At 38.8% G+C, this 16,639-nt stretch overlaps 1 protein-coding gene across 1 annotated transcript in view; it reads right to left on the bottom strand.

Moving 5' to 3' along the window:
- LOC126191264 (alpha-ketoglutarate dehydrogenase component 4) overlaps positions 1–16,639 on the bottom strand; it is a 46,739-nt gene that overhangs the window by 15,673 nt on the left and 14,427 nt on the right. The window contains exon 2 of the mRNA XM_049932073.1: positions 11,448–11,502. Coding sequence (XP_049788030.1) covers positions 11,448–11,502 — 55 coding nt within the window. The remainder of the gene's footprint in view (positions 1–11,447; positions 11,503–16,639) is intronic.

Below are 16,639 nucleotides of genomic sequence, written 5' to 3' on the forward strand. Positions count from 1 at the left end.
TAAGCTTTACCAGGTAGCCATCGCTATGCGTCAGGCGCTCCGTCCGTATTTATACGGGTACTCTTCCTTTTTCACGTGCTTCATCTGGTTTGAATTGATTGCTTATTTTTCTTTGATCTGATAAGCGCCGTTTTCTTTGTTATAGGTGTTTACGTCACTCTAAGCTGAAAATGCATTACTGTACTGTGTCATGCATTGTTTGTCACATTCTGATAGTGCGTGTTCACGGCCTGTCGCCGCTCGCGGCATAGCTTGCTTTTGTGCGCGCTACTGCCGCTTACAATTAGAGAGAGAGAGAGAGAGAGAGAAATCGTCTCATTAGCGAAACAATGGCAAGAGACTGCTATTTGTTGTTACTTACACTGCTGCTTTCTTTGATAACGATCAACAAGAACCAAATAAAAGACTGCGTATGATAGAACATGTTCTGAATTAAAGTTTAGCGAAAATTTTTCTCCATTTGAAAATCTTTGCAGGTGCCTCTTTAGTACATTACATTCTGCACAGAAATTAGATTTATCTTAGATTTAAAAATCTAGTCAATTGCCGTGCTTCATTTCTGACTGTATCACTATTAGGCATAAGAATAATACGAATATAAACATGACATGATATGTATATTCTTCCGCGTTTGCTGTTGTCTCACTCTAGTTTTGTAGTTTATTAGGCAGACAGGATTTAAATGAGATAGCAGCAAACACGAAACAATACATGGCAAAATGTTTATTTTCATATTATTCTTATGGTGAAGAGAATGCTGCATATGATTCACAATTCATACAAGTTCCTATTAGCAACCATCTCTTCTCACAGGTAGGAAAAAATTCAGAACGCAGATTTGGCCATATTGACAAATATCCCAGCCTTGCCGGTTGGATCTTCGTAGTATATTGAAATGCTGTTACATTCGAAGATGAACAATACGGAATTTGTATTTACTTCGTTGGATAATCTATGAAAATACCGTTGTCGAAACTCGGGGCGGAGAAAAAAAGCTCGTCTTCCACCTTTTTTTTAAATTTATTTACTGACGCAGAGGTTTTGGTGCCAGTTTTATCTTTGTGCCTACAAAGCATGCCTGTGTAGCGCTACATATATTCGAAGGCAGAAGTTAGTTGTGGCGGCACCCACCAACATTTTTCAGAGCTTCCGCTTGCTTTGCACTCGATTCTAAGCCGCAGGCAGTTTTTTGGATTACAAAAACCGGAAAAAAAGTGCGGCTTAGATTCGAGTAAATATGTTAATAGTTATTCTTAATAACATACAATGCGAAGTTTCGTATCTTTCTTTAATTTGAAAAACCTATTTTGCATTTAAAGGATTTTTGTCTAAATGTAAAGCAGCAGACTCCTGTGAGTGGTTCTCTCTGAGCTTCAGAAGTCTTCTTTAATTACTTTCAGCCAGTTTTCGGCACTGTCTGGCATCACTGCTCCTGAATTCCATCAGATTCACCTGGTCCTACTCCAAATCCCATGCCACTTTCTTCGACGTTGACCTCCATCTGTCCAATGGCCAGCTTCTCACATCCGTCCACATCAAACCCACCAGCAAGCAACAGTACCTCCATTGTAACGGCTGCCACCCATTCCATTTCAAACGGTCCCTTCCCTACAGCTTAGGTCTTCGTGGCAAACGAATCTGCTCCAGTCCTGAATCCCTGAACCATTACACCAATAACCCGAAAACAGCTTCCGCATCCCGCAACTACCCTCCCGACCTGGTACAGAAGCAAATAACCAGAGCCACTTCCTCATCCCCTCAACCCAGAACCTCCCACAGAAGAACCCCAAACGTGCTCCACTTGTGACATGATACTTTCCGGGCCTGGATCAGACTCTGAATGTGGCTCTCCAGCAGGGATACGACTTCCTCAAATCCTGCCCCGAAATGAGATCCATCCTTCATGAAATCCTCCCCACTCCACCAAGAGTGTATTTCCGCCGTCCACCTAACCTTCGTAACCTCTTAGTTCATCCCTATGAAATCCCCAAACCACCTTCCCTACCCTCTAGCTCCTACCCTTTTAACTGCCCCCGGTGTAAAACGTGTCCAATGCACCCTCCCACCACCACCACCTACTCCACAGTCCTGTAACGCGGAATGTGTACACGATCAAAGACAGAGCCATGTGTGAAAGCGCCCATGTGATTTACCAACTGACCTGCCTACACTATGAAGCCTTCTATGTGGGAATACCAGCAACAAACTGTCCATTCGCACGAATGGACACAGGCAGACAGTGTTTGTTGGTATTGAGGATCACCTTGTGGTGAAACATGCCTTGGTGCATGGCCAGCACATCTTGGCACAGTGTTACACTGTCCGGGTTATCTGGATACTTCCCACTGACACCAACCTATCAGAACTCCTGAGATGGGAACTTGCCCTTCAATATATTCTCTCTTCCCGTTACCCACCAGGCCTCAACCTCTGCTAATTTCAAGTTGCCGCCCCTTGTACATCACTTGTCATTCAACATCTTTGCCTCTGTACTTCCGCCTCGACTGAAATCTCTGCCCAATCTCTCTGCCTTTACATATGTCTGCCTGTGTCTGTATATGTGCGGATGGATGTGTGTGTGTGCGCGCGCGCATATGTGTATACCTGTCCTCTTTCCCCCCCTAAGGTAAGTCTTTCCGCTCCCGGGATTGGAATGACTCCTTACCCTCTTCCTTAAAACCCACATCCTCTCGTCTTTCCCTCTCCTTCCCTCTTTCCTGATGGAGCAACCTTGGGTTGCGAAAGCTTGAAATTTGTGTGTGTTTTTATTGTGTCTACCAGTGCTTTCTCATTTGGTAAGTCAGAGCATCTTTGTTTTTTATATATATTTACAAATTTATGAATATAATAGAAGGAAACATTCCACGTGGGGAAAAAATATATATCTAAAAACAAAGACGATGTGACTTACCAAACGAAAGCGCTGGCACGTCGATAGACACACAAACAAACATACACACAAAATTCTAGCTTTCGCAACCAATGGCTGCCTCGTCAGGAAAGAGGGAAGGAGAGGGAAAGACGAAAGGATTTGGGTTTTAAGGGAGAGGGTAAGGAGTCATTCCAATCCCGGGAGCGGAAAGACTTACCTTAGGGGGAAAAAAGGATGGGTATACACTCGCGCGCGCACACACACACACACACACACACACACACACACACACACACACACATCCATCCATACATACATATACAGACACAAGCAGACATATACAGAGGCAAAGAGTTTGACTGGAATGACTCCTTACCCTCTCCCTTAAAACCCAAATCCTTTCGTCTTTCCCTCTCCTTCCCTCTTTCCTGACGAGGCAACCGTTGGTTGCGAAAGCTAGAATTTTGTGTGTATGTTTGTGTGTCTATCGATGTGCCAGCGCTTTCGTTTGGTAAGTCACATTGTCTTTGTTTTTAGATATATTTACAAATTTAGATCAATTTCAAATAAGCTAATTCGTATACATGTATATTTACAGACTTCTAGTTAGAGACAATCATTAGCTTTACTCCTGGTATACAATACTTTTTTTACAAATAACTTATTAAATAATGTGATGCCACACTGTTCACTCCTATCTCACTATCAGTCACTGTACATACTATACACACATTGTTTCATATAACACTTCACTCACTACACACACACACACACACACACACACACACACACACACAAACACACTGGTGAGTGTAATGATGGAGATGTGCCAATTTTCAAGATATTATAATTTAACCTAGCTACAGATGTTACAAAAAGAGAGAATTCAGTCACAATCTAGCCTCAGTTCATTTAGAAATACTCTGGATGGCAAAAGTAAATAGTTATCAGGCTGAGATTTCTGTAGAGCATAAACAGTAAAGTTCTGCTCAGAGAAAAATTGAGAAAGTTGTCGGTCTTCAACTAACAATTATATAAATAATTTTGTAGTACAAAATGTCTTCCCCTTTCCCATTCTGTGGCTTAACGGGTGCTATTATATGAGCACTGCTGCAGATGCTGAAAGCATCTGAGGCAGCTTTCCATTTGCTGTTCACACAAAAAGGGTCTTCACTTGGGAGGTTACTCCATCACCACCATTGTCGGCGTCGGCGTCAGCAATACATGACTTATCTTGCCCTGCTACCAAATGTGCCATTATTCTGTCTGCTATGCCTCAGATGGCATTTATGCTGACTGGCATGATTGTTTTTGATCAAATTACGTATCATGTTATCTACTGCAAATGTATAAAAGTGGCCTTTCTTGGTTTAATAATTTACCGGAAAGCCTGTGTTTCGTTTTTGAAGTTTTGTTGTGTGTGCTGCCTGCTATGTTAAGAAAGTGTAGCAAGCAGTTTAGTTTACTCAATATTTTCAAGGTGAGCAATTAACTGTACTTAAAACAGACAGGGAAATAAATAGCACAACTTGGAACTTTAAGTGGAAGTCATCTCTGAGCTTGTCGAGTACTGAACATGATAGGAAAACTTTAATGAAATGCAAAATTATTTATTATGTTTGTGAAATATTACCAGAATATATGGATTCATCCAACAACACTAGAATTATTTATCATAATAGTTCCTGACTTCTTTGAATTATTAAGTCCACCCCCATTAGCTGAGTGGTCAGCACGGCAGAATGCCACACCGAGAGGCCCGGGTTAGGTTTTTATTTATTTTTTATTTAAACATTTTCTCCGCTCACGGACTGGGTGTTGTATTGTTCTCACTATCATTTCACCCCCCTCTCCAACGCGCAACTCGCCCAATGTGGTGTTGAATGAGATAAGTACTTGCCCTCGGCAGCCGAACTTCCTCTAATGTGGGACTCCCGGCCCACAATGCCGTATGCTCATTTCCATTTTTCTGAATTATTAATAGATTGTTAGAACATTTTATTTCAGTTTTGGTGAGCTGAGTTGTGGACTTGTGCACTGTAAATTATTAGTAACACTTTCTCCATTGCTTTCTGGCTGTTCACACAAAAGGCAGTGTAAAAGGAAGTGGTATTTAAAAATAGCAAAAACTTTCAACAAAAATAACCATACAACAAACCAATCATTTATACCCAAGTCCGACAAACTTCCGTTAGTAAACTAGTCCATATTCTAATTTGAGTCATAAAAAATAAAGGCTCACTGACGTTATTCAACTTCATGAGATAACAAAAAAACTATTCTAATAATAAATGATGCAAACTAGCTGATATACAACAAAGTAAAATATCAATTTGGACATATTAGAGGTAATTAAAAGTGTTCTGTAAAGAGTGAAGTTTGTGAAACAGGTCCAAAAGGAAATCTCAGATGACAATGATGATGATATCACATACTTTGAGAATGATGTTCTGTAAATAACAGTTTTGTGGAAAGATAATAATCTTGAATCAAAAAATTTTTTGTAGACTTCTATTATAGTTGAGCCAATAAGGAGACACAGAACGTAGATTTAAAATTTGTTTTTTCCTCCCTTAAGATAGTACAAGAACAAAAGCTGAGGCTGTGTAATCTGTATCTCAGGGATATGGAAGCATCGTGTATTTACAGACTGCAAGCTACATGCAGAAAGCAACTAGAAGGACACTAGCCAATGTCACTCCTCCCCGTTCCATTGTAAAATAATAGAGTGGGAGAAGAATGCTCGCCAATGTGACTTGTCTCTCTACCAAAAGCAATTAATGAGTAAGTAATCAACAATATGCTCACCAAAGTGCCTATATTGTGTAAAGTAATAAGTGAGTATCTAAGCCATACATGTGCAATGTTTGTTTCTTTTCTTTCAGGTACATTGACTGAAATAAAGTAAACCATTTTAAATCCAAAGCTGATTTTATCTGAATGTAAAAGGACGATTAAATAGAAATCAGTCTAAAATAGGGCATGATGTATCTGTATGTCTACAATGGTGATTGACAGAAAGGTTTATACCCGTCACTCGGCCAACATCAAGCTTCCAGCTCCCAAAACTTGCCATTTCAGACAGATAAAGAACTGTGCAATAATATAGAGTGAAATTAAATGTTTAATTAGTGTTACAAGTTTTGGGCATATTATGTAAAACTAGGTCAATGTAAAATGTTTCGAGTCTCTACATTTTAAAAAATTTCAAAAGTGTGTGTTATTAAAGGATATAAAGTTGTACTTCAAGATTTAGGTCCAATTTTATATAAAGCATTCCAAAGACATTTCTGTTATAACTTCAAGTTGAACAAATATATTTCAAGGAAGACGCAATACATGAAAGTCACAGATCAAGTAAACAGAGTAAGACATGTGTACACTTTAACACGTCAAATCATAACCGAGTCAAAGTCTAGCGGCCGCTGGTTGGCTGGCCACTTAGGTGGCGCTGGTGCTGCATGGCTGGCAGACAGCGCCGCATGTAGAGGACACGCGTAACTGCGCGGCGGCACTTTTAAAGATCGGCGAGTCACAACAGTTTCCATGGTACTACTTGTACTTCTTGAATTATTAGGCAAACACTATTTTTGAACCAAAAAGTGTAAAAAAAAATAGGTTACCTATCCTTCATAATTAAGATACAATGCTAAAATAACAGCACTATATTTAATAAATTTAATGATGGACCTGAACGAGTTTTCAAGAAGATACTGTAATTTAAACAAGGTACAGAAGTCAGAAAAGGGACACTTCTAGTCAAAATGTAACCCCTGGTTCTGTTTGAAAAATTCTGGAAGTCATAATTTAAGAGTTATCAAGCTGAGATTTTCCAAGCATAAACAGAGTAAAGATTTCCTCAGAAAAACTGAGAAAGTTGTTAGTCTTTAACTAATAACAATACAAATAATTCTGTAGTAAAGAAGGGTACTATGCGTGCACTGCTGCAGATGTTGAAGCACTCTAATGCAGGTGTTCCATTTGCTGTCTGCACCAAGAGTACATAAAGATCGGCGTGTCTTCACTTGGGTGATTATCCAATTGCTGTTCACTGTACATATTTTATCTCGCTCGCTACAGAATGTGCCAAGACTCTGTTCAAAAGTGCATCCGCTAAGCCTTGGATGGCGTTTATGATGACTGGCATGATTGTTTTTTCGATCCAATTAGATATTGTGCTTATTTAGTGCAAATGTACAAAAGTGAACTTTCTTGGGTTAACCATTCACTGAAAGCCTGTGTTTCGCTTTTGATGTTTTGTTTTGTGTGCTGCCTGCTCTGTTAAAGAAAAGTATCTGGCCTCTCCTACTGACCTAGTTTGCATCAGTCCCCCCACAAATCTGAATGTACTAGCTTGTGGCTCTAGAGCTAGAATTTAAAGGAAGTCTTTGTATTTGCCCTCTAAGTGAATTGCACATGGAGTATTAACTGCTCCCTCATATGAAATGCCGCTTTAGAGACCTTTGTGTAGTGCATATATAGCTTCACAAAGCAGATGAGTCTTTTACACCACAAGTCTGAACTATTTGAGTGCAATACTGATTTTGCTTCAAAATTCCAATCGTACAGTTGGTCTAGTCAGTACATTCCATTTGATTTTGATGCACAAGCAACCATATTATTGGGTGCGGCATAAATACGACATCCTTGCCTATCAAAACAGAATTGACTTTTTCTGCTACACTGAAGAGCCAAAGAAACTGGTACACCTGCTTATACTGTTTACGGCCCCAAGAGCATGAAAAAGTGCCACAACACAAGGTGGCATGGACTCTACTAATACCTGAAGTAGTGCTGGAAGGAGCTGAAACCATGAATCCTACAGAGGTGTCCATAAATCCGCAAGAGTACGAGGGACGGAGATCTCTTCTGAACAGCATGTTGCAAGGCATCCCAGAGATGCTCAATAATGTTCATGTCTGGGTAGTTTCGTGGCCAGCAGATGGAAGTGTTTCAACCATCTCAGAAGAGTGTTCCTGGAGCCATTCTGGACATGTGGGGTGCCGCATTGTCCTGCTGGAATTGCCCAAGCCTGTCAGAATGCACAATGGAGATGAATGGATGCAGGTGGTCAGGCAGGATGCTTATGCACATGTCACCTGTCAGAGTTTCATCTAAACATATCAGGAGTCCCATATCACTCCAACTGCACATTCCCCACACACTCCACCAGTTTGAACTGTCCTTTACTGACATGCAGGGTCCTTGGGTTCATGAGGCTGTCTCCATACCCATACACATCTATCCACTTGATACAATGTGAAATGAGACTCGTCCAACCAGGCATCAACAGTCCGCTGTCGGTGTTGACGGGTCCAGGCCAGACATAAAGCTTTGTGTCATGCAGTCATCAAAGGTACACTGGTGGGCCTTAAGCTCCAAAAGCCCATATCGATAATGTTTCTTTGAATGAATCACATGCCGACACTTGTTGATGGCACAGCTTGAAATCTGCACCAATTTGCCCTTCCGTCACGTTGAACGAGTCTCTTCAGTCATCATTGGTCCTGTTCTTACAGGATCTTTTTCCAGACACAGTGACGGAGATTTGATGTTTAGCAGTTTCCTGATATTCATAGTGCACTCATCAAATGGTCATAAGGGAAAATCCCCACTTCCTCACTACCTCGGAGATGCTGTGTCCCATCACTCGTGCGCTGACTATAACACCACAATCTAACTCACTTAAATCTTTATAAGCTGCCATTGTAGTGGCAGTAGCCGATCTAACAACTGCACCAGACACTTCTCGTCCTACATAGGTGTTGCCGACCGCAGTGCCATATTCTGCTTGTTTACACATCTCTGTATTTGAATACACATGCCTATACCAGTTTCTTTGGCGCTTCAGTGTATTTTACAAAAAGTTCCTTCTTACTTGACGTATATATACAATAACCTCTATTTTAGGCAAAACTTTCTTGTTGCTCATTAAAACATCTACAAATTAAGATCCCATTCCTTTTGCAGGTAAGATGGCATATGCCTCAAAAATCCCATTTCATCCTACATAAAGCTCTCCTACAGAAGAATACCACCCCCACCCACTTGATGGTGCCCAGTTCGACACTGTACTGCCACTGATGTGTACCAACTGCACAATACAACATGTCAGACCACACAACTTTTCATCCATTTGTGATGTTTCTATGCCCATGCTAATATCTGCAATTTGTGATGTGCAGGGCACATAAGATTATGTGCAGGGGATGGGGGGGGGGGGGGGGGATTATTTCTGTGTGCCATAGTACGTTGATGGTTGTGGTTGGTATGGCTGTTCATTGGTTGTTGTCATCGTCCTGTATTGAACTAAAAAGTTATTTGCGGCACTGTGGCCTCTCTACCTGCTGTCATAACCAGTGATAGTCAACAGCAACTCCAACAATCAATACAGTACTGCCCTCATTAGCCGATTCTGGCTGTACATGTGCGGATGAATGTGGATGTGTGCGCGCGTGCTTCCCCCTAAGGTAGGTCTTTCTGCTCCCAGGATTGGAATGACTCCTTAACCTCACTCTTAAAACCCACATCCTTTCGTCTTTCCCTCTCCTTCCCTCTTTCCTGATGAAGCAAACTTGGGTTGCAAAAGCTTGAAATTTGTGTGTGTGTGTGTGTGTGTGTGTGTGTGTGTGTGTGTGTGTGTGTGTGTGTGTGTTTTATTGTGTCTATCTACCAGCACTTTCTCGTTTGGTAAGTTACAGCATCTTTGTTTTTATATATATTTTTTCCACATGGAATGTTTCCCTTTATTATATGTACATAAAGTACAATATAACTTCTGCAGAATTTCAGTGCAGTGCAGTAATGTGTTCATTGTAAATAAGTATTATAGTAGTTGAATTACATATTTATTACCTTATAAATAAATAAATAAAAACTTTCCGTATTTTGAATTCAGTGCATTAGTATTTGTAAAATGATTCTTTCATATAGTGTTCATTAAAAAATGACGATCATTCTACTTGGGACCTGTGGAATGGTACATTAGCTTATTTGTTTGAGTAGTAAATGTTTGTCATGTATTGTTGTTTTTCTGACATGTTCTACATCCTGGAGGATCTCTTCACTATGGATCAATTGGAATGAAAGTAAATCTAATCTAAAGGATGGCATTCTCTCTCCATACAAGCAGCTGGTCAAATTATTACAGTTCTTAGTTCTCAAAAGAATGGTTATTTTTCATATCTGGCAAGTACAGCTTCAGATAGCCAATGGTTTTCTTACTTACTTTGCTAACACTATCTGAGGTCATAAGGAGTACTGCTATCCTAGATGTTTTAATGTATCGACATTGTACTCCTTAGTTATTGGTGGCTTCTGGAACTTCTGAAGCTGAGTGCACCTTTTCCATCGTGAGAGCATAGTTTTGATTAATGTGGCAAAAATGCCCCAGTGATAGTGATCACATGCTGTCTTGGGGTATGAAAAAGAACTGCTGCTGGGCTTCCACACACAATGGTCAAAGGCAGCAGCAATGGGGTAAACAGTGTGAATAAATCGCTAGAAAGTATAATTAAGAGTTGAAAGTGTTAATTGCGTTCACTTTTCTCCTGTGAACGAATGTAAGTTATGTGAGAAGGGTGCAGGATTAGTTACAAGATTTACGGTTGAAACAGTGTTGTGTTTGTGTATCAGCAATTGTCGTGGAGGAACATATTGATAGTAGAATGTAAATGAAAATGTTTCTATGATCAGTGATTATCTATTTAATGAGCGCGGAAACACAACACAGCAGTGGTTATTTCAGTGTGCATATGAACTAGCATAACCTCTAATACAAGACTGGATATGTCCAGGCATTGTTAGAGAAGTGTGTTACATGCTAAAGAGGCAATAAAAAAAATTATCTGATTTGTACTGGTATTGTTTCAAAGTGACGCTTTTCATTTTTCAACCGAATAGCTTTAATATCTGAGAACTGTAACACACACTTCTTTGTGTTAGGCTCATGGTCAGATTTATTTTGTAACAAAGTATGTTCTCTGTGTAAAGCTCCCCTACTCAAGTCAAGACAGTTGCAAAATTAAACTAAATAAGACAAAAAGTCATTATTGGAGCTTTACAAGGTTAATCTATATCACTGAAGAGTCAACCTAGTTCATAGTTCATAATCCCAATTGCAGAGTGCCTACGTAATGGCTTCCAGAGGCAAAAAGAATTATTTTCTATATTTCATATAATTACTGACCAAATTTAAACATTTAAAATGCTCTCATAATCTACTGATTAAAAGTTATAATCTTAAGTTAAAGGTTTAACACAGAATTACCTTAGAAACAGTGGGAGTTCGATTCCTTACGGAAATGGGAGTTTACTGGTAAGCAACTAAGCCAACAAGATAACATTACTAGTAAAAACTAAAAGTCATTATTTCATGATTGTCACAGTATTACTACCTAATACCTCTCCTAAAAATTCTCTGCCCTCATTCCCAAAGTGTGATGAATGCAAAAAAATGCATGAACTCAGGAATACACTTGGAGGAGAGAGAGTAGGAGGGGCATTTTACAACAATAACTGCAACTATACTTTACAATAAAGAGTACTTTATACTCTGATGCAGATGATAACTTACCTTGAACCTTACCCCCCTTGCGGAATTTGATTAGTGGAACATGTGGTTTCACTGTCTGAAAAAATAAAAGAAATATTTACAAATAACAGAAAAAGGTCCATGTACCCCAGCCCCCCCCCCTCAAACACACACAATGATGAATATTATTGCAGTATTACCACAGAGGATAACGTTATTAACTATTATGATAAAAATCCAATGGCCCCAATCAAAATCTAAATAAGTTGTAATGTTTAACAAACTGCCAGGAATGCAAAGAAGTAAATTCAGAACAATTTTTCTTGAAACTACAGCATTACATAGTCTCTTCTCCAAGTTATCTAAAGGTTTTCCTTCTTAATAACTGAAAGTGACTGACAATATTATCTGCTGAAATGCATAAAAAAAAAAAAAAAAAAAAAAAAAAAAAAAAAAAAAAAAAAAAACTTCACTGCTTGAACCTTGCACGCATGCATGTTAACAGCAACAGCATTAAGGGGACCACTCATTAGTGTTTTCCTATGGTTGACCACACTACAATGGTGCACATTTCTTTATTTATTTATTTTACCAACTCAAAATAAATTTGAAGCACGTATAAGTTGACATATTTCCTTCAATGTGTATTTATTTGACATCATCACCACAGTAAAAATGGACAGGAAAGTATAAAACAAACAAAAAAATTGGCTTTAAAAAATCTACTAAATGTTTGTCACACCTTTTATTTGACTGCCATAATTCTAGTTTATGTCAATGAAAGTGGTAATTAATTTCTGTACCAAGTTTCATTGACATGGATGTACTAGTTTCAGAGAAAATTGTGCCCAAAGCTAAAATTTTCATACTTTTGGGAAAATGCATCTAGAGATACTATCTACTCAACCTACATTCAAAGCTGAAACTTGCCATGACCATAGCTGTAATCAATGTGCATTTCTGTATGGTTCATCTTTTGCCTGGACACAGTCTTGAATTCCAGACTTTTGTCTTTTGCAGGATATTTTTCTCAGCCTCCACACCCTCAACTGGTCAACTGAGAGAAGTATATTTTTCATGTTCACCCCAGGTTCTACGATCATGTAACTAGAAAACTTTCAGCCTGCCAACTGACACACCACTGAAACACAACACTGTGGCCATGACCTCAGTTTTAGGGACTGAGGCCCAAAAATACTGTTTTAGGCAAGTGTTCCCCACACATAGTTACTGAAACTTTAGTTGGGACTTTAAGCTTTTGCTAACAACTCTCTACTGACGTGTTATAAATTAGCTATTGACATCGGTAGGGTATGTGGTTGTGTCTATGTACATCATTGATATTTACACCAATAATCGGGGCCCTTTGGGCAGCGATAATGAGAGGGGTCCTATTCTACAGCAATCCTGTGAAGAAAGGTGGGTCACAGAGCTTTTCTCATTTCTTGTAAATTATTACTACTTCTCCATAGTACTCTGCTCTTACTTAACTAACCACATGGATAAAATATAACCATAAACACAATAAGAAACACTTCTCGAAGTCAAGCAATTCCTTCAACTCACTATAATGGGCAAAATGTAAACACAACACTGAACTGATGTTCCACTGCAGTGAGCAGTGGTCAAAGACTAAACAGAGTACGACACAGACAGCCTGTTGCAGTCAGGAAAAACACTTCTGAATTGGCAACAGACAAAAGAGGATTATTTAGAAAATGCTCTCTTTTTCCCATCAGTATAAACCAAACCTACAAAAACCATACATGCTTCTGGTTTAGGAAGGACTTGGGTATAACTTGACAATTTTAAAAAATCATTCCTTCCTTGTTCCCGTAAGAGGAAAGGTTAAGTACTGGCTTTATCATACAGAGATTAAAGAATATGCTAACATTACAATGTAAGCATAATCAAACTGCTACACACACACACACACACACACACACACACACACACACACACACACACACACACACACCTCAGCATCGACTGTCCTAGGTTACTCACGAGAAGCAGAATTTAAATCCCCATCTGGTCTTTCACATTTGGTCATTCCATTGTTTCTTTAAATCCAAATGTATTATGATGATGCTACGATGATTGCTTTAAAAAGGAATTGGCTGGTTACTTCTCCATACTGTACATTCTAAGCTTGAGTTCCACCTATAACAAATTCAGTGTTGGTGGTGTGTTAAAGCCTAACCTTCCTCTCTCCAATTTTAAAAGTTGTTCAGACTGTTCCTTCCCTCAGTTTTCCTCTCTTCATCACATACGACTTTTGGTACAGAACACTTGGGTGCAGTGCATTTTTCTATGCATAAGTGTGTATATTCCAAACTGGGCTTTAAAATATATGTTATTTATTTCCAAATAAAATTCTATTTCCCCATAATTTAATATAATTTTCTTTATATTATATACAGTAATTACAGAAAAGTTCCAATTACTAAGACTGATGGGGAGAAAGTTAATGTAAACACAAATTTCTTGTTATACAAGTGAACAAAAAAATAATACTTCATTGAATATTTCAGCAATTTATTGTTTAAAATTATTTTTGAACCACAGGCATTGCTTTAACTTGTAACTGCATGTATACAAAAACTGTTGTGTTTTCACCATCACAAGCAATCAAATAATTTGGACTGCATAAATTAGTAGGCTTTCAGGGGCAGACTCAAGAACCATAAAATTCTTCTGGGTTGTGTCACACATCATGCTGTAAAATGATGAACAAACATTTTGACCACTACTGGAAGTAGCCTTCAGTAGAATATGTAATACTATGAAGCTATATTACTTTTCAGTGCAACTTAACATTTCACTCCAAGCCCTACAATTCTTTAAAAGGGTTTTCAGTAATATATGTCATATAATTGGATGTCAGGTGTGGAGAGGACAGGAGCTGATATTCTCCACTTAAGGTGAAATTTTATTGGCCCTCAACGACAAATCAGTGGTTGCTATTTATAAGAAGTGAAGCTGCTCTCGCATGTCCAGTGGCAGTTAGGATGAGTCCTTTCTGTAGAAGAGTTGGCAGTGAAGCATGATGAGGCAACCTCAAAAGTGCAGTGTGTCCATATGCCAGATTCTGTTGGCATACAAGACAATGGAATTTTTTAAACATCATCATGCTTCATTTGGTGGACCACTTGACTATTTTGATTGCCTTCCACACTTCCTTTTGAAGGTAAATGGCTGCCTTGCAAGCACTCTAGACTGTACATGTTTACGACATTAATTTGGGTGTTCTGCCAATTTTGATTTATAATGTTCTCCATGTTATGTGTTACTCTGGTGTCCTTTAACCATATAGGTTGCCACATCTCCACAACGTAAACTAGCCTACATACAAGCTGACTTATAAACTCTTAGCTTGTGCAGCATATCAATTGGCATCTTTGGTTGGCCTCCTTTTGAAGGTAAATGGCTGCCTTGCAAGCACTCTAAACTGTACATGTTTACGACATTAATTTGGGTGTTCTGCCAATTTTGATTTATAATGTTCTCCATGTTATGTGTTACTCTGGTGTCCTTTAACCATATAGGTTGCCACATCTCCACAACGTAAACTAGCCTACATACAAGCTGACTTATAAACTCTTAGCTTGTGCAGCATATCAATTGGCATCTTTGGTTGGCCTCAGAAGATCTCTTATCTTCCCTTGCTCTTTTGGATTGGCTTTAATGCTCACTCAGTGAAGAACTTTCCCCATATATTTTTAGAACAAAAATCTGCTTCAGTTTGCCAGTAATTTTCTTGATCTATTACATGGATAATTTAAAAGTAAAGCTGCTACTTCAGGTGTCATTAAGTAATTGTGAGAACACAAATGTACGGTGACTGGGTCTGTCTGTCAGTCATGGGGGACACACCTACATCAAGCACACACATGGAAGTGCAGGACCAGCAACCAGAGTTCCCACCTGCGCAGCATGACCAGACAGGCAATGTTGTTGCCCGTCCTACATACCCGTGGATATGTTTGAAGTTGGTGTTATCCCCATGACTGACTGATCCGACCACCAAATGTTTGTGTTCCCATAATTATTTAATGACACCTGAAGAGGAAGCTGTATTTTGAAACTGGCCATGGAATAAATTAGGAAAATTACTGGCAACTGAACCCGATTTTTTTATTCTATGAATATGTTCCTCAGTTGTGGTTTTCCACCCATTAAAATATTTTTCCCCAAATGCTCTGTGACTCCTTGCAAATATCGTAGAAGCATGGTACATCATTTCCTTCACCACCAGCTTCTCCTCCTCTTCTCTGTCAGTCAACAAAACAAAAAAAAAAAAAGTCCCACAATAAACATTCTCAACATATACAGCCATGTCAACATTTAAGGCAACATTTTTGCTCTGTTAATGCCCATGATGATTTATAGCAGTAACATATTATCATACTAGTGAGATTTATTATATACTGCATTGAAAATTAATACCAATTAAACATTATACACAAAAGTAAAAGACATCAACAGCAATAATGAAATATCTAGTGACCTGAACGGCAGCGCTAGATGCTGTCCGAAGGAGATGTTAGTGTCACTGTGCAAGCAGCTCTCAATCAAAGTGTTAGCTCATCATTAGCTGAACCACGGTTTGTTTCCGCCATCTGGCCACTATTACATCATGTCTCCATCACAATACGTGACAATGGCCTTTCTGTGGTAGCTTCTGTTGTCTTTATGAGTACAATCCTGCTGCAGATTACTTGCAATAAGAGAATTATTGTAGTTTGAGCCAAAAAAATTGCATTAAAGTCTCAAAATTCTGAAAAAAAGTTCACCTTTGTTATTTTAGGGGCATTCATTTTATAGCAGTGAGAGAACATTACTATGCTGAGGATTAAGCAATTTCTTATTTACCAGACTTCTAGCAAGATTTTATCTTTCACTAAGCTCATGTTTCAAATGCAGGAGAGAGTAACTAATCAAATAATTATTCAATTACTTGGCACTAATGAAACAGGTAATGATATAGTTTTTGTCAAATTATGCATTCAAATGTAAGAGCCAAGCTCAACAACAATCCTTTTGCCCTTTTGTTTGGGAACACTAAAATTCATTATTTTGAAATTAATCATGTCTAAATTAAGTTGCCAAAGTGAAAGTTTTTTCCGTATGCACAAAACTATTCACAGAAGTAGCAGGAAAGCACACTTGGCAGACACATCATGAAGACGAAACAGAGTAAGAGAGGATAAATATTTAACTATGAGCTGATA

The sequence above is a fragment of the Schistocerca cancellata genome, chromosome 6 (genome assembly GCF_023864275.1).
Source record: "Schistocerca cancellata isolate TAMUIC-IGC-003103 chromosome 6, iqSchCanc2.1, whole genome shotgun sequence".
NCBI classification, from domain to species: domain Eukaryota; kingdom Metazoa; phylum Arthropoda; class Insecta; order Orthoptera; family Acrididae; genus Schistocerca; species Schistocerca cancellata.